Genomic DNA, 21,600 nt, shown 5'->3' with positions numbered 1-21,600 from the left:
TTTCTTCACTTAGAATATAAACTGGTCTGTCTCATAGGGTTGCAGTGAAATTTACAGATAAAACAGGCAAATCGCTCAGAAGTCTGATGGCAAAAGCTCAACACATTTGAGTCCTATTACAAGTGAATATATTGTGGCCCCAAGAAAAACACATAAGCCACTTGGTTGCTCCTGTATCCACCCCACCTCCTTGAAGACCCTAAGGCCTAGAGCTGGTCATCCCTAAGATCTCTCCTCACCCATCCAGCCTCTCTCTGGGTCACCGTCGGCCTTCTTCCTGGCCTCCTGCCTGTTAGAGGGAAAGATAGACTGCGGAGAGCTGGCTCCCAGTGCCACCCCCACCCTGGATGCCCCTGTGTCTACCACCCCTCTGTGCCTCCTGAGGTGTCCACAGTGTGCTAGGTGCCTTCCAATCCCTCTGGCCCCCACAGAACTGAGCCGGACGCTGGGTACAAACTGCAGTTTATTAAGGCTCCAGAGTGAGAATTGGCACTTGGTTCTGGGCAGGGGAAGGGGTGTCAGTGGAACCCAAAGGAGCTGGGCCCAAACAGGTTGGAGGACCTCCCCCATCCCCCCTACCCCCCAATAAATAAAGTCTCAGCTCCATCTCAGGGTGCTGGCACAGGGCAGGAAGCCCTCGCTGAGGAGAACCAGGGCTGCTGCCTCCTTCATGTGTCTCCCCACACTGGACCCGGCCACAGGTCAGTGCCCACAGGGCCTCTGTGGTGCTGGTACTCTGATGGGGCCGGGGTGAGACGTGCGACCTGCTCCCACTGGAAAGTTTGGGGCGGGGAGCGGGTCTCCCCTGTGGCCAATCGTGGTCCGAGGCTGCCCAGGGCAGGCTCAGATGGGGCCTGCATTGGGGACACGGTGCGTGTCCCAGGTCGGGGCCCAGCCTGGGCCACAGCTAGATGTGCAGCTCCGTGTCATCGGGTGGCTCCAGGCCGGACTCTGCGCTAAGTGCTGAGGCTGAGGGGCCCTGGGCCACCCCAAATGGCGAGACAACGGGTGAGCGAGCAGCCAGAGGAGACAGTGAGGGTGAGAAGCTGGGGGACATGGCAGCTGAGGACAGGGAGCCTTCGTGGCTGATGGGGGAGCGGTGAGAGGCCGGCGGGAAGATGGCCCGGGTTGCAGCTGTGCTGGCTGGCTTGGGAGGCACAGACTTGGCTCCTGGGTGGGCCACGGCAGTGATGAGGGGTGGTGGGTCAATACGGGGAGCTGGGGGACATGGCCGAGCTTCATCCTTGAGCCGGGCGATCTCTGTGAACACACTGGCCAACGGCTGGAACTGAGGGCACCAGCTCAGCAGGTAGTCCCAGTTATAGCTGCCACGGAGCTCTTCCTCGCCAGCCACAATGGCCGTCAGTGCACCTGCCACGCATGGCTTGCCATCTGCTGGGAAGCCATAGTCCCCAGTGGGTGCAGGGCTCAGGCCACATCCCCCCAGGAAGGCCGTGGCAGTGGCCGGGGGGCCCTCTTCTCGGTACAGAGTGGCTCCTGCACCTGGCAGCAGCAGCCCTGCCTTTCGGCCCTTATACCAGGTGTCGGGGGCAGGTGGCTCGCAGGATGTGTCACTCAGTCCATCTGCATCCTGCTGAATGCCCGAGTCGGGGCCACGGGCAGCGAGCGAGGAGGCCACACTGGCCACACGGGGGAACTCGTTGATCATGCGGATCTCGTCATCCTCCGCAGCCTCGGCTGAGCCTCGGCCGCTTGAATGGGAAGGGTCCAGGGAGCCGCCCCGCGGGTAGGGACCTCCAGCTCCTGGCGCACCGTAGCTGGGGAGAGTCTGGTGATACAGGTGCTCGGAGGGCGGTGGGCTGGGGGGCTCCCGGCCCAGCTTCTGCAGGGAGCCACTGGCTAGGGGTGCTGCCTGGGACATTGGGCCAGGCGCTGCCTCCGCCTTGCGGTTACGGGCCCGCACCAGCCCAAGGACCAGGGCTGCCAGTGCGAGCACCACCACCACTCCCAGGGAGGCTGCCACAGCCCCCACCAATAGCAGGTTGAGGTCAGGTGCCAGGCCCAGCGCCGTGTGGGTGATATCCACGGTCACCGGCACTGTGGCACTCCTCGAACCAGGCAGAGGCCCCCGTGCCACCACTTCCAGCCTCAGCTCTCGTGGTGCCTCACGCCGGGTTCGGCCCCCACCCCCCGAGGGGCCTGTTCCGCTGCCTGGTGCTCGGCTGTCCACCCGCAGGTACAGGGCACCTGTAGTCTGGTTGATACCAAAGTAGGGAGAAGAGGTGGCAAGGGAATAGAGCACTAGGCCATCGGCACCTCCATCCTCATCTGTGGCCTGCACGTGACCCAGGCTGTGGCCACGCCGGGCACCTTCTGGCACTTGGAAGTGGAAAGCTGGAGCCAGGAACACCGGGTCATACTCATCCTCGCCAGTCACCAGCACGGACACAGTGACCGAGGCGGAGAGGTTCCCAGCATCGGCAGCACCCACCAGCAGCTGGAAGCTTCCTGTGTGCTCGTAGTCAAAGGCCACTCGTGCCCGCAGCTCCCCTGTTGAGCTGTTCAGTGCAAATGCCTCACGTCCCTCAGGCCCTGGTCCAGCCTCCAACAGGGTGTAGCGGAGCCTCCCGAAAGCCCCGGCATCCCCATCCATCGCATGCAGAGTGGTCACAAGGGTGCCTGGGGGCTGGTTCTCCGCCAGGCTGGTGCTGAGCAAGCTCAGTGGGAAGGCTGGGCCATGGTCATTCACATCCTGGACCTCAATGGTCACTGGGGCCAGAGCAAAGTGTGCCCCCACAGGGTCTGCAGCCTGCACGACAAGCTGATGCCGAGCCTGGGTCTCACAGTCCAAGGGCCGGGCCAGTCGCAAGGCACCTGAGCTCGCATCCAGTTCAAAGAGCCCTGCAGGGTCGCCCGAGCTGAGGGTGAAACGCACGAGGCCATGAGGGCCAGGATCAGCGTCAGAGGCCTCCACATGCAGCAGCTCGGCTCCAACAGGCGTGTCCTCGGATACTGCCACGCGGTAGGATGCTCGGGTGAAGACGGGTGGGTTGTCGTTGACGTCCAGCACGGTGACGGTGACCGGCACGGCTGAGCTGCGAGGTGGCTGTCCCCGGTCAGCTGCAGCCACAGTTAGATTATACTGGGTTAAGCTTTCGAAGTCTAGAGGCTCAAGCAACACCAGGCATCCCAGTGCCTGGGGGCCTAGTCCACCACTCTCCCCAGCTTCAGCAAGACGCGGTTCCAGCTGGAAGACTCGGCCCCGGTTGCCACTGACAATGCTGTAGTCCACAGCGGCATGGGTGCGGCTTCCGTCAGCATCTGTGGCCTCCAGGGTGAGCAGGGTGGAGCCAGGGGGCAGGTCCTCGGTCACAGCCACACGGTAGTGTGGCAATGTGAAGCTCGGGGCGTGGTCGTTCTGGTCCTGCAGCTGTACATGCACTGTGGCTCGGGCTGCCCGGCCTGGCATCCCATGATCTCGAGCTTCCAGCACCACGTCCACCACTCCCAGCCCCTCATGGCCCAAAGCCACTGTTCCCGCTGTCGTGAACAAGGTCCCTGAGGTGAGAAGGGAATGGAGAGAAACATGAATTCAGCAGAGGCTATGGGTGAACAGAGCACGTGACCCTTCAGGACCTAGGAAATGGTCCCAGAAGTCAGACTCCAGGGACTAGGCCGTGTGTTGGGAGATTATGGGATGGCCTCCAGGATTGAGGGAACAGCTTCTAGACATGCAGCCAGGACAGGGCTTAAAATAGAGATAAAGGAGGAAAAATGTCCTCCTTGGGTAAGAGATCTAGGAGTTAAGTGTTTGGACAAGAAATTCTAGGGAGGAGGTCAGAATATGGCCCAACACAGTCAAAGATACGGGGTCAGTCTGGGGCAGGACGCACCATTGTTGGGGTCAACACTGAAGCCCTCAGCAGGGGAAGCCAGGTGGTAGGAGATGTGACCGTTGGCACCTGAGTCCCGGTCAGTGGCAGAGACGGAGAGAATGGCACTGCCTGGGGGCGTGTGTTCCAGCAGCGTCACCTGAGGTATGAGGACAAATGTTTATGGCCATGCTGCCCTGCTGTCCATCCGGCCTGTGTTCTGGAGGTTGGTCCCAGGAGCCGTACTTGGTATCCATTCCAGCTTGGAGCCCATACTCCTTAGTGTTTGAATTGCCCACCTTTCCCCATTTTGGGGCATGGGGCAAAGAACCTGGATACAGTTCCCAGGACTTGCAAGGCTGGTTTGAGATGAGACCTTTTCCCCTCCCGCCTAGAGCTCCATCCCCAGGTCAATTCTAAGGTCCAGCCCATCTCAGACACTTCTAGCCTCCTCACTTCTCTCCAACATGAACCAACCTGGGTCTTGGTGTGGGGACATCCAGGGACACTGGTACCTGGTAGAGGCTCTGTGAGAAGACAGGTGCATTGTCATTGACGTCCTCCACGAGCACCGTGAGGTTGGCACGGCCCTCGTGAGGCCCATCATGCGCCAGCAGCTGCAGGTGGTAGCGGTCACACTGCTCGAAGTCCAGGGGGCCTGTGAGGGAGACCCGGCCTCCATAGCGGCCTACGCTGAAAGGGTCCTGGGGTCCAGATGAGCTCAGCACATACCACAGCACCGGGCCGGAGTCCACGTCATTCCCCGTGACCTGTGCAATCTCTGAGCCCAACAGTGCATCTGCAATACGTGGGACAAATGTGTTTGGCATGGTCCAAGACACCTCTGGAGCCCCAGAGTGGGGAACAGTGCCACCTTACCACCCTTGGTACCTCTTACTTTACCCGGCCCTCACCTTCAGATACTTGGAGCTCCCAGGGCTGGGGGATGGTGGGTCGATTGTCATTGGTGTCGATGACCATCACCGTCAGGGTAGCTGAGCCCACCAGGGCTGGGCTTCCTCGGTCTGTGGCCATCAGTACCAGCCTGGACATAGTCAGGTGGAGCACAATTGGGGGAGGGGTCCGGGGATAAGGGAGAACACTAGGCAGGGCTAGGGAGACTCAGAATGTGGCCTAGGAATTGAGGGGGATTCCAGGAGGGACTTGAAGTTGGGTGGACCCAGGGTGGGGCTGTGGAGTCTATAGAGCCAGGGCTCACCGTGTTTCCGCCCAGATCTCACGGTCCAGGATGGCTGTGGTAGTGATAGCGCCTGAGGCTGGGTCTACATGAAACAGTCCCCGTGCTGGCTGGGATGCAGCCAGACTGTAGGAGATCTGTCCACTGGGGCCTTGATCCAGGTCATCTGCCTCCACCTGGTGGAAGGAGGAGGCTGCTGGCACTGGCCTGGGCACAGACAAGTCTGACCAGCCCTCCCCCCATCTTCCCATCATATCCCATACCTGCAGCAGGGGCCCCTCCAAGGGCCTGGATTCAGGCAGAAAGGCCACGTAGTGGGGCTGCAGGAAGCGGGGGGCATTGTCATTGGCATCTTGCAGGGTTAGGGTCAGCACGGAGAAGGCAAAGGCTCCTCCGCTCTCTGCCTGCAGCACCAGTCTCAGCCGTGGGTTTGCCTCAAAGTCCAGCCCCTCTGCTGAGCGAACTGTGATGGCTCCTGGGAGAAGGCAGAATGCATCACTGAATGCCCCTTCCTTGCCCTGGAGCCTTCCTCTCTGAGGCCTCTAACTCAAGGGCAGCCCCTCCCCCACCAGAGTCTCCTTGGGCCCACAGGGGAGCTCCTCCAGGAGCCTGTCCTTCACAGAGCCCCCTGCTCCTGCCCCTTACCTGTGTTAGGCTGGATGGAGAATGTCCCTTTCTCATTCCCGCTGAGAATGCTGTAGGTGATGGGTCCATTTGAGCCCCCTGCGTGGACAGCCTTAGGGGAGGCAATGGGAGTCCCTGCAGAGAGGATGGTATTGGTTGGACTGTAAGCACTAGACTGAGGGAGTTTGGGGGCCATTTTTAGTAACTCCAGCCCATGAAGAGATACGAGGCTGGGAGACACGGTTGGGACCCACCTGGGGGTGCATTCTCACGGAGCACAGCTTCGCCACTAGCACGGGGAAAGCGGGGTCCACGTTCAGACTCCCCCTGCAGCCCCACAATGACCACACCGGTGGCAGAGCGAGCAGGACGGCCAAGGTCAGTGGCCACGATGAAGAGGACACGATCCCGGGGGCCCAGGCCTACAGGGGAGCGGGTCACACGGATTTCACCAGTGTAGGAGTCCACGGTGGTGCCAGGAGGTGGTGTGCCTGCCAGCCTATAGAGGATGGAGGCATTCGCACCAGCGTCACGGTCTTCAGCTCGCAGAGTGGCCAGAGCCAGGGTCGGGGTGCTGAGGCTGGGGCCTGGGCGGGGCAGGCGCAGCCTCAGGGGACTAGTGGGGAAGGTGGGTGCATGGTCATTGACATCACGCACTGTGATGGTGACAGGCACCGTGGTGCTCAGGGGCCCAGCAGCTGCACCATCCACCGCACTCACGGAGAAGGAATAGCTGGAACACTGCTCTCTATCTAGGGCGGTGGCTGTACGCAGTTCCCCGGAGCTGGGCTCCAGCAGGAAGGCTCCTGCTGCACCTGCACCCAGGTAGTAGGTCACATGGCCATTGGCCCCAGCATCAGGGTCATGAGCCTGTAGCTGCAACAGGAGAGTTCCTGTGGGGGCATCCTCAGGCACCTCCACAGAGTAGGCAGGCACAGGAAAGGCTGGGGCATGGTCATTGGCATCCAGCACTGTCACTGTCACAAGCAGAGTGGCACTGAGAGCTGGCTGGCCTCCATCCCGAGCCTCTATCCGCAGCTGGAATGCTGGTTCCACCTCTCGGTCTAGTGGTCTCATGGTACCAAACTCCCCAGAGGCTAGATCTAGGACAAAGGCTCCTGATGGATCCCCATCTGCAGAGAAGGGCATACACACATAAGCATACACGTATCAGCCCATGGGAGTGGGACTGATTTATAGGCAACAGAAAAGAATGAGATAGATGTGAGGGAGAGAGAGGAGAGGGAGAGAGGAGGAGGAGAAAGAGAAAGAGACAAAGAGAAAAAGAAAGAGAAAGAGAAAGAAATTGGAAGAAAGGCAGAGAAACAAAGAGAAACACAGAAGGTGAAGAAATACCTTACTATAAAGCAGCTGATCTTAAGAGTGTGGTCTGGGAACCTCTAGGAGTCTCTTAAGACCCTTTCACGAGAATACATAAGATCAGAACTATTTTCGTGGCAATACTAAGACATTAAATGCCTTTTTCATTCTCATTATCTCACAATGTAGTGTGGAGTCCAGATGGTATATGTGATGACATCATCACTTGGATGGTTATTGGAATGTGTGCTGATATATTCCTGTGTTTTCTAGAATATTCTAGGTAGAAAGTTTAGGATATAAACATGTTCAGAGATTCATTCATTTTTTTCTGGCTTACCTTCATTTATACCTGTTACAATCTTTGCAATCTCATTACTATCCAACAAACTGATATTTGAAACCCTAACATGTGCCTATGCAGAAATATGTCGAGTAGTGTACTTCACTGGCTTGCTTTGCAATAGTTTATATCTTCTTAGCTTTAATATCTAATATAATATTGATAAACATATATATTTATATTACATATTTATTATAGTATTTATTATAATGTTATAACACACAATTTTATCATATAAATAAAAGCTTTTTAGGGATCTCAAGCATGTTGCCCAGCCGGTGTGGCTCAGCGGTTGACCCAGGAACCAAGAGGTCTTGGATTAGATTCTGGTCAGGGCACATGCCTGGGTTGCAGGCTGGATCCCCAGTAGGGGGCGTACAGGAAGCAGCCAATTAATGATGTTTCTCTCTCCTCGATGTTTCTGTTTGTATTCATCTTTCTATCCCTCACCTTCCCTCTCTCTCTAAAAAACAACAACAACAAATAAAAACATATTTTTAAAAAGCACCATTTCTTTTAAAAAAATTAAGCATGTTAAAGGTTCCCAAGACCAAAATGTCTGAGAGCAACTGTTGCTCTACAGGGACAGACAAGAAAGAAATAGAAGCAAAGTTAAAAATAGAGTCATAGAGGGAGATAAAGAGCTGAAGAAGCACAGGAGAGACAAAGATATATGCACGGGGGGGGGGGGGGGGGGGGGAAGAGGAATACATAAGAAGGAAAAGGAGACCCTGTCACATTGACTGAGTCTGACATAGGCCAACATGGAGTATGTGGTTCTCACCCAGGATGCGGTACTGCAACTGCCCATTTGCTCCCACATCTGGGTCAGAAGCCCGCAGCGTGGTAAGGGTCTGGGGGTCCTGGCCCTCGGGCACTTCCAGGGAAAGATGGGCACTCCCAAAGGTTGGGGCATGGTCATTCTCATCCTCTATAGCCACTCGTACGGTGACATGGGTCAAGAGCGGAGGTGATCCCCTGTCTCGGGCATACACTATGAGGAAGGAAAATCAATGAGCTCTAGTCCGCTCCCATCCCATGGAGAAATCCATACCACACAGTGTTCACACGCGTTTACCAGGTGCACACACAAAACAGAAAATGTCCATCTCTCTACACCCCACAAGCACACAGGTGCCTTCATATGGACATGCACACATAAATATACAGGTTTCAGAGATGTTACTTTCTTCTCACCTCCCATGCTTGGTGCATGCAAGATGTAGCAGTGGTGTGACATTAAATGAGGTTCAAAAGATCTGGGTTCAAGTTCCAGCTTTGCCCCTTTCAAACTCTGTTAGCTTGAGCAAGTCAGTTCACCTCTTAGGTACTCAAATATGCTCCTCTGTTAAATGTCTGCAGTATAATCTGAGGGAATCCTAGAGGGCATAGCTGTGACATTTTGCATTTGAGAGTTTGTGTCACACTGGTGACAGCCTAGAAATCAGTTGACCTTGCACTCTGCCAAATTGCTGACTCCCCAAAAGGATAAAAAAAATGTAACAGAAGCTGTGCTGTAATGGATGGAAGCTTCTAGAAGGTAATTGGGGGTTTTGCTTATGTAACACTGGGGATTACAACACCTCTCAGGTTTTCAGGGTCCTGTCAATGTGTACCTGTCAGGTTGATCTCCTCCTGTTCCTCCCGATCCAGGGCCCGAAGAGTCGTGAGAACTCCAGTGTCTGGGTCCAGGGAGAAGCTCTCGCCAGAGATGCCTCCATAGGTCACCTGCCCATTGGCCCCTGAGGAGGGGCAGCATGGAGGGTGATTTTATATATATATATATATATATATATATATATATATATATTCCTTTCTTGCCCTAGTCCACCCCTCTCTCAACGCCCCCACCCCGCAAGGTCTTACCCAGGTCTGGGTCGGTTGCCCGCAGAGTGAGCAGAGATGTGCCGGGCGGGCTGTTCTCCCGCAAGAGGACGCTGTATTCCTGCTGCTGGAAAGCCGGTGCCTCGTCGTTGACGTCAGCGACACTGACAGTTAGGAGCTGCGTGGCTGAGCGCGGCGGGGAGCCGTGGTCGGAGGCCACCACGGTCAGGAGGTGCTCAGCTCGATGTTCGCGGTCCAAGGGCCGCACCAGGGACAGCGCTCCTAGGTGATCAGCAGGGCAGGTTGGAAGGAAACCTCCGCATTCCCTTCGCATCACACCCTCCTCGCACCTGGCCACCGGACACAACTCACCGGTGCTTGAGTGCAGCCGGAAGTAGCCGTCCCCGCCAGCAGCCAGGCGATAGGTCACGCGTGCGGCCTCGCCCAGGTCCGGGTCCCGGGCCACCACGTGCAGCGCCACGGGCCCAGGCGGCTGATCCTCGGGGAGGCGCACACGTGAGGGTGAGGCGAAGACCGGAGCGTTGTCATTCTCGTCAGTGACGAAGACACGCGCGGAGACGCGCGCCGTGCGGCGGCGGCTGGCATTGGCGGGCCGGTCGGTGGCTTCCACCAGCAGCAGCATTGCGGGCGTGGTCTCGCGGTCCAGGCCCAGCGGCGCGCTCAGGGCCCCGGTGCGCGCGTCCAGGCGCAGCGCGGGCGCGGGCGGCTCTTGGCGCAGCAGGCGGTAGCGCACGTCGCTGTTGGGGCCCGGGCCGTCGGCGTCCGAAGCGCGGAAAGTGTACAGCGCAGCGCCGGGCTCGGGGTTCTCCGGCAGCGCCAGCGCCAGAGGGTCGCGGGCGAAGGCCGGCGCGTGCTCGTTCTCGTCTTGCACGCGCACCTGTACGCGCAGCAGTCGCGCGCCCGCGCCGCCCGGGCCCTCGGCGCGCACCGTGAGCGCGCGCCACGCTGGGCCTGCCTCAAAGTCCAGCGGCCGCGCCAAGTACAGGCGCCCCGAAGCCGCCTCCAGCGCGAAGGTACCCTCTGGGTCCGCGCCGCCCACCAGGGTGTAGGTGAGTGCTCCCACACCCGCCGGCTCAGGGGGCGCCACCGAGCCCAACAGGGAGCCAGGCTGCAGCCCCTCGGCTGCTGTCACCGTCAGCACAACAGGCACGGGTGCCGCTGGGTCTGGCTCTGAAGGATCTGGTGGGGGCTCAGCCGAGTGAGCTGAGGGAAGCACCTGTTGTGGACAGAGGCAGGAGGAAGAAAGCAGGGGGACCCGTGTAAAAGGGGGGTCTGGGTTTGCCCACGGGTAGCAGGAAGGGTGCTCAGAGTAGCCTTAGGAGAGGGGAAAAGGACCCAATGAAGGTGGAGCTATTGGAGGTGGGTCCACAGCAGTGGCCAAGTGGACAGATTGGAGGCGGGGCAGCCATACCTGCACCAGCAGCTGGAGGCTGGAACTCCGAGGAGGGCTGCCTTGGTCATGAGCACTCAGCGTCAGCACATAGTGGGGCCGCTCTGCTCGGATCAGGGGTGCTGCAGTGAGCAGCTCCCCTGAGTGAGGGTGCAGAGAGAAGAGCTCTGAGCCAGGACCTGGGGATAGGCAGTGGAAGGGTGAGGGCCTGGGTCCCAGAGCTGGGCAGGTCATGAGGGTGTGTCACACCCATCAACTCCCTTCTCTCCACCCCCATACCGGTCAGCGTGTACAGGATGGTCCCATTCTCCCCTTCATCCGGGTCCTTGGCCTGCAGAGTCGTCACCAGTGTCCCTGGAGGCACTCGGTCTGGTACCTGTGGGGACACACAACTTGCCTACAGTTGTCTCTTTCCTGTTCTTGAGATAACCCAGGATGGAGTTCCCCTCACCTGTGTGCAGACAGAGCCCCTTTTTTGCTCTCACACCTGTTCCACAAAGCATCTCTCTTACCTACATCTACAGCTTTAGGGGGAGATGCCCATTCCCTCTCACTTCTTCAGGATAGAGTCCTTCGCCCCTCACATACCTGTACAGGGAGGCCCCCGCCAGCAGCCCCTGAAGCCTGCAGGAAGGTGGGACTGTTGTCGTTGAGGTCGAGCACTGCGATGTGCACGGTGCCTGTGGTACTGCGGGGTGGGCTCCCCCCATCCTGCACCCGCACCAGGAGCTGGTAGCTGCTCTGCCGCTCTCGGTCCAGGGTTTGGAGGGTGGTCACTTCTCCTGGGAGTGCAGGAGAGGGGTCATGTGTGGAATAGCTAGGGAGGCAGAGCCAGAGGCTGAGGATAACGCAGAGAAGCTGGGGTTTGGGGAGGGTGGGAGGGAAACCCAGGGTGAAACTCCAAGCTTAGTGCTGGTCTTCATGACCAGGCTCTGGGGATCCTGTCTGATGCTTCCCCAAGCTGACGATGAGGCTACGGGGCCTCAGAATTTGGGTGCCAGTACTCACCAGTCTGGGGGTGGATGCGGAAGGCCTTGCTGTCTTCTGACATCTGTCGCAGGCTGTAGGTCAGGCGTCCATTGGGTCCCGAGTCTCGGTCACTGGCATAGACCCGGCCCACACTGGTCCCTGGGGGCTGGTTCTCTGCCACAGCCAGGAAGGTGGGCTCCTCAGACAAGCGGGGACTGTGGTCATTCTGATTGAGGATGCTGACCCTTACGGTGGCCGTGCCTGTCTGCTGCCCCAACTCAGCTTTGGACCCAGACACTGCCATTACCTTTAGTGTGTACAGCTCCTGGGACTCACGGTCCAGTGCTGCCCGCACCCACAGCCACCCACTCTGTGGCTCTAGGCCAAAAGGGCTGCTTGGCCCATCTCCTGCAAGGTGGTAGGTGACAGAGCCCCCATCAGGTGCTCGAGCCTTCACCTGCAGAACCTGAGTTCCAGGGGTGGTGCCTGAGGGCAGGTCCACACGGTAGGTAGGGCTGTCGAAGTGGGGAGCCAGCCCACGGGTCACCAAGTCCTGTACCACCACCCGCAGTCGAAAGTGGCTGGTGCGGGGTGGGGAGCCTCCATCCCGGGCTTCCACGTCTAGTTCATGCGCTGGCCCCCCTGGGGCCCCCAGAGGTCCTATAAGTCGTACGTGGCCTGTGGTGGGGTCCACGGTGAAGACCCCGCCACCTCCAGCAAGAAGGTTAAAGGTGACTCGGCTGTTAACGCCTGAGTCTGGGTCCAGAGCACGCAGTATATAGATGAGGGTCCCTGGGGCGGTGCTTGGTGGCAGCAATACTGTGTCTTCAGGTGCAGGGAAAGCAGGGGAATTGTCATTCACATCATCCAGCAGCACACGCACCCGAGCTACAGCGAAAGCGGGGGGCACTCCACTGCTTGCCCGCACCTCCAGCTCCAGCACTGGCCCCAGCAGCTCCCGATCCAGAGGGCGAAGCGTCTGTAACAGCCCCGAGGCCCCATCCAGGGAGAAGAGTCCTCGGGGATCCCCACCTGATAGGGCGAGTGTCACTGGCCCCAAGCGACCTAGGGAGGAGAGAGTGGTCAGAAAAGAGATGGAGGGGCACCTATTGAGTTGGGACCAGACTCTGATCCCAAGAGGGGTTACACAATGCTCACTCCTGTGCCTTTCAAAGGAATAGGGGGCGGGGCAAGTGTTGGCAGAGAAACTGGATGGCACTAGGGTGACAGTCACGTGGCTGAGGATGAAGCGGAGCGCCTGCACATGCCCAAGAAGGTGTTGGGAATTGGAACCAGAGTGTTTTGTATTGGGGCTATCTGGGGTACCCTGAGATGGAGACCGAGGGTTATATCGGGGTGTCTGGGTATGGCGCTAAGTGGGAATAATGATAAACGATACCTGGTGGGTTGTGTGCCTGGACTGTGCCCACACTGGTGCCTGGTGCCACATCCTCTGGCACAGAAAAGACATACTGTAGTTGTTCAAATATGGGTGGTATGGGGGTTCCAGGCACAATGCTGATGTTGACTCGGGCACTGGGCTCTGCCTTCAGGCCACCTCCATCCTGAGCCCCAATCTCCAGCTGCACCACAGAGTTGACCTGCCTGGCCAAGGGCCAGGCTACTGTCAGCAGCCCTGGGAAGAGAGGGAGCGCAGAGATGTTTAAGGAAACAACAGAGTTGAAGGGGGGGGGGCAGTGCTTCATTTCGGCAGGTGGGAAAGGGGTGTGGGATAAACCCTGGGTACAGAAGGATCCTTACCTGAGTGCTCATCCAAGGCAAAGAGTGGGGGGCTATTGCCAGCCAGGATGTGGTAGGAGAGTCGCCCATGGGGCCCCTGGTCGGGGTCATGAGCACGCACCCTCAGCACGGCTGTGCCTGGTGGACTCTGGGCGCCCAGGCTGGTAGCATACTCCCGTGGATAGAACTGAGGTGGGTTATCATTCTCGTCTGACACAAACACCTTCACATACACTATGGACTTGAGGCCTCCCTGGTGAGATATGTAGCCATAAGTCAGGTGGGCTTTATCTGGCCCTGGTGAATGCTCTATCGCAATGTCCCACCCTGCCCACGGTCTGCCCACTCACCCCATCCACAGCCGTCACCGTGAAGTCGAAGCTTGAGGGCCCCTGGTCACGGTCCAGGGTCTGAGTCGTGCACACATCACCACTGTGGGCATCAATGCGGAAAGGGGGAGACCCCGAGGCCCCAAGTCCGGCACCCAAGGAGTAGGAGAGGAGGCCAAATGGGCCGCTGTCTGCATCTGTGGCTGTCACCTGCGGGAGAGGCTGGGGTGAGTGTTGCCATATCTTTTTGGCCAGAAAAGCCAGAGATACATGGCAATTAGGAGGAGCAGGCCCTGAGCCACCTGGGGCTCAGAGTCTTTAGATGGTGGACACACAGAGGGAATTAGTAGGACATACACCAAAACACATCGCCTGTGTGAGGTTCCTGTGAGCCTCTTGTCACAATATTTTTGTCAACTTGTCAATACATAACCTTGTTTTACGTGTGTTTCTGTTTAAAGACACCTAACTTAATATATATTACTAGAGGCCCGGTGCACAAATTCATGCACAGGTGGGGTTTGGCCGGCCCGCCCTGATGTGGGCCTATCATGCTGGGCCAGCGGAGGGAGGGAGGAGATGGGAGGAAGGGGGGAAGGAGATGCGGGAGGTTGGCCAGCCGGCCTTGCCGCCGATCAATCAGGCTGGTTGGCCAGGTGCAGTAGGCATCATAGTGACCGGTCCTTCAAATCGTTTAGTTGTTCGGTGTTCTGGTCACTGGCTTTTTATATATATAGATTGATTTGTTAACATTGAACACATGGCCAATGACACTATAACTCTTATCTGAACAAAGTTAATCTGAACACACATACTGTTTTCTCCATAAGGCACATCACAGCCCTCTTGTGCTTAGGGACACTAGACAGCACTTCAGCACCTCACCTGGGGACCACTTTAAACAGCAAAATCACCAACAAAAAGCACAAAAATGCAAAAAACCTGGCACTAAACAGACTGCATGAAGGACTCTTGTTTACAGTATAAGAACTGAAATGTGAAGGCAGAGCCTGGCCATGTTCAGCCTCAGCTGAAACTGTGTGCGCTAGGTAACTTGAATTTTTCATCACTCTGCCCATGTCCGAGAATGACTGCAAAAGTTCCACAAGTATTGATTTTAGGGTCACACCTAAATTTTAGAGAGTCAGCAAACTGACAGATATTAAATCTGCAGAGAATGAGGACCAATTTCACTTATGAAGAAGAGTACTAAAGGACTCTGACTGCAAATTCCTGGTGGATCACAGGGAGTGAAGAACATCACCAAGTCTCATCATCACTCCAAGCAGAGAAGTGGCTGACTGATAAAACTATAGAGGCTGATGCCATAGGGTTACTCTTTATTGAGTTTGGTCGTTACAAAATGAGATCTGATTGATAGTGAAATTTGATGACTGAAGTGATCAGGGTCTGCTCTATGGATGTATGGTTGTGGCTCATGCAACTTTAGCTTCCCTTTCACCTCTCAAGCAAACTTCATTGGAAGTGGGAGAGGGAGAATTTCAGGTCTATATTGAAAGTCCAACATTGAAGTCATTCAGATGTAGGGGCTCTCCAAAACTAAGAACTAGGGAAAGGCTTTCCTGGTTAATTCTTGGTAATCTCCCAGACTGGGTCAGAAAAAGTTGAATGATTGGACACCAATATCAGGAGCCTCTGAACATTTCAGAGCTGGATCAGCAAGAGACACCATTCTGGGAGCTCCAAGGCCAGGATAGGGCCAGGCATACCTCTATGTGTATTTGTTCATTGAGTAAACGGACATTCTGATTGCCCTGCCTTACAACAAAAACTTCTTTCAGACTGACTTTTATATCATGGGTGCACATTAGGGCCTCAATAGTGGACTAGCTGGTGCCGACTGCGGTAGCCTGTGACAAAGTGCTCTTTGTGGATCCAAGGACCTCAGGGTCATGATATGCTGTAAAAGGAAGCTGGAGAGTTCCCCTTTCTGAGCCAGAAAATGTTGCTCAGGGAGAAGGCTGGCCAAGGACTTCTAATGGTTGCCTGGGCCCTTGACAGAAATGATTTGTGCCATTGTTTACCCTCCTGAGAGACACTAAGACCCTGCCATGGCTGGACCCTGGAAACAGCTCCCGCTCCAACTCGTTACTGTGGCCGTGGGCCCGATATCCCAGGAGACAAACTTCCCCTGCATCAAGCCTGCAGGCTGCAGCACAGCTGCGGCACCATCTCCAGAAGCTGTTAAAGACCTTTGCCCTCTGACTCGCTGCAGGAAGAAAGCAATAAATAGTGGTCAGGGGAAGTTGTCAGGAACTGACCCCAGAAGGCGCAGCAGCCATTGACTGGAAATGACCAAGGCAGAAGTGAATTTCCCAGCCTCTGCAGCCCCTGCTCAGAGGTTCCACTGCAAATGCACAATCTCCATTTCAGCAGGCTCTCCGCCCTGCTACCCAGCAATCTCTCCCCAAAGCTGTAACTCTTATCCCCACCCCACCCAAACCTCTCATCAAATGCACTATTTCAAGGAGAAAATAAAGACCCTTATCTGTGAACGCTCTAAAACTCCTAACAGACCACAAACTTACTGCAACAGCCCATCCTGACCTCCTTCCCAGGTGTTTCTCCCACTTTGACTTCTTGACACTACGCTCTCCGGTCCCCGTCCCCCACCCCCAACGTTTCCCACCCCCCAGTCTTCCTTTGACCTCCGCTTACTCTGTCCGTTGTTACAAGTTTTTGTTCCCTGGAATCTCTCCCTGGCCTTTTCTCACGCTACACACTTGCTTAGGGTCTTCTCTTCCACTTCTGTGGCTCTGACCATTGTCTATATACTTTGACCCAGATCACTTCTCTGAGCTCCAAACTTGTAAGGTGCCTGCTCAACATCTCCACTTGGATGTCCTCACAGGAACCTTAAATCCAACCTGTCCAAAACTAAAAGTCATGATCATTCCAAACCCCTCTCTAATGACTCTTCCATCCACACAGTCACTCAAGCCAGAAATGTGTTCTTCCCTTTTCCTCTCCCGGTATATCAATCAACCAGGGACTAAGTAAATCCTCATTATCTCTCCTATTTGTCTATTTCTTTCCATCACCATTATCATTGTCCTGACCTAGGCTTAGGTTGTCTCTCCCCTGAACTGTTAAGTTCACATCTCATAGCTGTCTGATCCCCCATCCTTCCTCTACACCAGGGTTTCTCAACTCAGCACGATTGACATCCTGGACCAGACAGCTCTTTGTCGTGGTGCATTATAGGATCCCAGGCCTATATCCACTAGGTACCAGTGGCACCCCACCCATTATGACAATAAAAAATGTCTCTGGACATTGCCAAATGTCCCCTCCAGAGGGCAAAATCACCTCAAGCTGTGAACCACTGCTCTAAATGGATCGTCAAAAGTATTTTTTTTAGAAAACAAATATCATATTACTCCCCTACTCAGAAAGCTTCAATGTTCCCTAAAGAAAAAGCTCACACCTCGTGGCTTGGCTGGACTTTTCACTGTCTCGCCTCCCTGCACAGTCTCATCTCCCACTCTCCCATCTCACACCCTCAAACAAGTCAGCCTCTCCCACTCTGTGCATGTCACCTCTGCTTGGTACCTTCCCCTGTCCCGTCCCCTCATAAACTCCTGCTTACCCTTTAAGTCTGAGCTCAAGGATCCTCACCTTTGGGAAGACATTTATATTGCCTTTCTGTACCTCACATGTATCCCCATCATGGATGTTTTCTTACTGCAGTAAAATTGTTTCTTTGCACATGAATCTCTCCTCTACATTATAAACTCCATGAAGTGTGTGTGTGGTGGTGTTGGGGAAGGGGAGTTGAATGATTCATTCATTACTGTATTCTGTGTCCCTAACACAATGACTGGAACCTGGTAGATACTCTAAATGTATGCTGAGTGAATCGAATATTAAGACTTCTTGTAACCATTATGAACACCCACTGGTTATTTTTATGCCTGCTTCCCTATGGTTTATGGTTACTAATAGTAAAAACTCCAGGAAACCACCTGGAGAGTTGCCCTCTTGCTTCAGGCACTAGTGAGGAGAAAGAAGTTTGGAAGCCATAGCCCACTGGTCCTGGGCCAGGAGGGACAGTAAACGCATGCGAGTGTGGGTGGGAGCTGGACAGCAGCAGGCAGGCAAATAACCTAAGTCTGGCCAGAAGGGAGAGGGTCAGCCACGCCCAGGCACTGGCCTGGAGGTCTAGGCTGACAGGGAGCCCCTGAGAAGATGTTCAGGGGTCTGGTGACTTCTGAGACATAAAGACTTCAAGCATTAGTCTCCTAAGAGACCTCCCTACCTCCAGTCTCCCCTCTGGCATCCATACTCCATGGTGCAGCCAAAGCAATCTTTCCAAAAGACATGTCAGATTTGCCTAGAGCCCTTCATTGGCTCCCTATGGTTTTTAAAAATATATTTTTTTAATTGATTTTTTTAGAAAGAGAGGAAGGGAGAGAAATATCGATGTGAGAGTACTAGTAAACATTATTCAGCTGCCTCCTGCATGCTCCCTACTGGGGAATGAGCCGCAACCCGGGTACGTGCCCTGATCAGGAACCGAACCCGCAACCTTTGGGTACACAGGCCAACACCCATCCCATTGACCCACACTGGCCATGGCTCCCTATGGTTTTTAAGGTAAAGTCAAAGCTTATAATCTGTTTCTGTCTACAATTTTGTCTCATCTCTCTCCAACACTTTCTCATCAGCACAACTTCATCTAAACAATGAAGTCCCCTGAACACATGGTGTTCTGCAGCTCTTTCTGTAGGCCTGGAGCCCCTATTCACACACCCTGTATTATCCATTTGACAAAGTCTCATTGATTCTTCAAAGGCTTGTCCTCCGGGTCTCCACAGCAGCTCATATGCAGCCTGCTACAGCACTAGTTCCTGGCGTGTCTCTCCACCAAGACCGTCACCTTTCTTGGTTCCCAGGGCTCAGCTGTGCTGGACTTATAGTGGGTAAGTTAATTCTTGACATCACAAGACACTTTTTCTCTAGACCCAATCTTAATTCCAACTACCAAGATTGCCTGACCCAGCTCTTGCACCCTGCTCTCTCATCTTTTCACTAACCCTTACCCTCTGCACAGACTTTGGAGCTCGCAGGATAGAACCAAACCCTCTGGCATAAGTGACCATCAACAGATGCACCTGAAAGGCTTAGTTCTTGCTCTGAGCTCCCCTGTGGCCCTCATAGCAGCACCCCACTGTGTACCTGTAGGAAGCAGGTTCCAGGCTGGGTGCCCTCAGGCAGTGAGGCGTTGTAGAAAGTCTTCTGAAACTGAGGCTCGTTATCATTCACATCTTGCAGGGCCACGCTAACTGTGGCGGAGGAGGCGAGAGGGGGCAAGCCCCCATCCGTGGCCACCACAATCAGCTGTGGCTGGGGTTCCAACTCATAGTCCAGCGGGGCAGCCGTGGTGATGATGCCTGAGGTGGGGTCGATGGAGAACCAGCGGGTGTGGCTGCCTGGGGCCAGGCTATAGGTGACCTGACCGTTGGTGCCCTGGTCAGGATCCCGGGCCATCACCCGCACCACGAAGCTGCCAGGCAGTGCAACCTCAGGCAGGGGCTCAGGTCGGTAGAGCTGGCGGTCAAAGGCAGGCACGTTGTCATTGACATCAGTGACATGCAACACGAAGGCGGCCTCAGCCCGCAGCGGGGGTGAGCCTGAGTCGGTGGCCGTAACCCGCAAGTTATAGGCATCCCGCTCCTCCCGATCCAGCTGCCGAGCCACGCACACCAGGTAGATGACGCTGTCCTGGGTGCTTAAGGCAAAGTGGCCCTCTCCACCCTCCAGGGACACGTTGACGTGGGCAAAATCACCATCATCTGGGTCTGACACAGAGATGCGAGCAACAAGCTGGCCAGGTGGGGCGGCCTCGGACACTCGGGGGGAGCCATCTGCACTGAGGAAGATGACAGTCATGGAGGGCTGATTGTCATTGGCATCTCGCACGTGCACAGTCACAAAAGCCGAGCCCAGCTCAGGGTGAGCCCCACCGTCCCGTGCCTGCACCACCAATTCATGGACCCGCCGTTGCTCGAAGTCCAATGGCCGCTCCAGCCGCAGCAGCCCCGTGTGCGCGTCAATGGAGAAGGGTCCATCGCCCTCGCTCTGTCTCCGGTTGATCTCATACGTCACAGCCCCATTGGCATCGGCATCGGCATCAGACGCATACACCTGCAAGACTGGGCTGCCGGCAGCCAGGCTCTCAGACACCACAGCGTGATAGCGACTCTGATTGAAGGCTGGGGCATGGTCATTGATGTCCAGCAGTGTCACATCCAGCAGGGCCTGGGCCCTCCGAGGGGGTGAACCACCGTCGTAGGCCTCCAGTTGCAGCATATAGTGTGAGCGGTTCTCTCGGTCCAGGTCCCCAGTAATTACCAGCTCAGGCACGGGAGCCCCATCTGGACCAGGACGTGTCTCCAGCCGGAAGGTCTCTCCAGCCCCATCACCAGACAACGCATAGCCCTGGGTTCCTAGGCGGCCAGCGTCTGCATCACGAGCCGGCTCCAGCGGGTAGCGAGTGCCAAGTGCTGTGTGCTCGGGTATCTGCAGGGCAGCACGAGCCTGTGGGAAGGCTGGAGCATGGTCATTGATGTCAGCCACTCGTACAGTAACTTCCACGGTGGCACCGTCAGGAGTGACTGCAGTGAAACGGTAGCGATCCCGCCGCTCACGGTCTAAGACACGGGCTGTACGGACCACCCCACTGTGCTCGTCGATGGCCAGGTCTGTGCCCACGCCGCTGCCCTCCTGCGCAGAGATGAAGTACATGGGAGGTGCTGCCGTGCCTGCCGGAAGCCCTGCACTGATGTCCCCGATCAGCGTGCCTGCTGGCTGCTCCTCATCAATCTGCAGGTCCAAGCTCCCGGCCTGACCCCAGGCTCCTGGCACCCTGGTCCCCAGCAGCAGTAGCAGCAGTGGGAGCAGGGGGAGGGGCCTGGGGCCCTGCATGCCAGTGCAGGGAGGCACAGTGCCCAGCTCCTTCTGCATGACAGGCGCAAGACCAGATGTGACTTGGGCTCTGGCTCCAGGCCAGGCTCTGGGCCCAGCTTGATCTCAGGCTCTGGATCAGGTCCAATTCGAGCACTGACTCCAGTGCAGGCTCTCTGACCTGGGAGAGAATCAGAAGGGAAACGGTCATGAGGGGGAAGGAATCACAGTTCAGGGAGACTGGGGCTTAGGCCTTGTGCTGTCTCACACCCAGGAAACCTCTGCTTCAGGACTCCTCAGGACCCACTCATCTTTCCCTGGCAGGTTCCCATCCCAACCTGACCCTGCCCTCCGCAGATTGTTTTGTTCCTATTGTTCAGGTCTGAATGCCCTCAGATTCCCAAATGGGGCAGGGACTCATAAGCCACATGGATGGGTTTGACTTTATCCTAAAAGCAAACGGAAGCCCCAAAAGTATTTTGAGAAGGGATGTGCCAAGATCTGACTGACATGTTGTGAAGATGGTTATCTTAGGACAGCCCTTGTAACACACTTGTGGGAGTCCAGGCGCTGGCATGGCTTTGACGGTGACTTGGATGAGTGTTAGCAATGAAAATGACAGTAGTGGAAAGGTCTGCAGAAGTGGCTAGGTCTGCAGGAGGTAGAATAGACAGGGCTTGATGACTGTTTGAAGGCAAAGGAGGAGGCAGTGGGAGAAGTCAAGTATGATGGGCACATTTCTGGCCTGAACCATGAGCTGGACAAAGGTATCTTTAACTGGTCAGAGAGAGAGAGAGAGAGACAGACAGAAAACCAAAGAGGGGAGGTACTCTGAAGCTAAGGAGAGCCAGGGTTTCAAATGCTGTTGAAGTTCAAGAAGGAGGAGACCTAAAGCCTCAAGATGGCATTTAGTGACTAAGTGAGAGGTTGATTCATATATTCCAATTTCTCACTTCTCACACCCTCCACCCTCTATGAAGTGAGGCTTCCTCTCCCATGACGTTGCTTTCACTAAGCTTCCACTCATTTCTATGTCCTACATCTAATGGGCACTTTTTTAATCCTTCTGGAACACTGGATTA

The 21,600-nt window shown here is 55.8% G+C and overlaps 1 protein-coding gene across 1 annotated transcript in view; it reads right to left on the bottom strand.

Annotated features, from left to right (window-relative positions):
* Positions 1–445: 445 nt before the first annotated feature.
* The window catches only part of DCHS1 (dachsous cadherin-related 1), a 33,479-nt gene continuing 12,324 nt past the window's right edge, over positions 446–21,600 (bottom strand). The window contains exons 2-21 of the mRNA XM_079787242.1: positions 18,791–20,699; positions 13,613–13,801; positions 13,284–13,515; positions 12,922–13,158; positions 11,562–12,587; positions 11,142–11,335; positions 10,833–10,929; positions 10,575–10,732; positions 9,515–10,379; positions 9,185–9,424; positions 8,935–9,060; positions 8,103–8,312; positions 5,910–6,788; positions 5,677–5,790; positions 5,295–5,506; positions 5,053–5,207; positions 4,748–4,878; positions 4,349–4,632; positions 3,855–3,993; positions 446–3,519 (exon numbers count right to left, since the gene is read on the bottom strand). Coding sequence (XP_079643368.1) covers positions 908–3,519; positions 3,855–3,993; positions 4,349–4,632; positions 4,748–4,878; positions 5,053–5,207; positions 5,295–5,506; positions 5,677–5,790; positions 5,910–6,788; positions 8,103–8,312; positions 8,935–9,060; positions 9,185–9,424; positions 9,515–10,379; positions 10,575–10,732; positions 10,833–10,929; positions 11,142–11,335; positions 11,562–12,587; positions 12,922–13,158; positions 13,284–13,515; positions 13,613–13,801; positions 18,791–20,578 — 9,888 coding nt within the window. The 5' untranslated portion in view covers positions 20,579–20,699 and the 3' untranslated portion in view covers positions 446–907. The remainder of the gene's footprint in view (positions 3,520–3,854; positions 3,994–4,348; positions 4,633–4,747; positions 4,879–5,052; positions 5,208–5,294; positions 5,507–5,676; positions 5,791–5,909; positions 6,789–8,102; positions 8,313–8,934; positions 9,061–9,184; positions 9,425–9,514; positions 10,380–10,574; positions 10,733–10,832; positions 10,930–11,141; positions 11,336–11,561; positions 12,588–12,921; positions 13,159–13,283; positions 13,516–13,612; positions 13,802–18,790; positions 20,700–21,600) is intronic.

The sequence above is a fragment of the Cnephaeus nilssonii genome (assembly GCF_951640355.1).
Source record: "Cnephaeus nilssonii genome assembly, chromosome: 13".
In the NCBI taxonomy this organism is placed as follows: domain Eukaryota; kingdom Metazoa; phylum Chordata; class Mammalia; order Chiroptera; family Vespertilionidae; genus Cnephaeus; species Cnephaeus nilssonii.
This window is presented reverse-complemented; position numbering and strand designations above follow the sequence as displayed.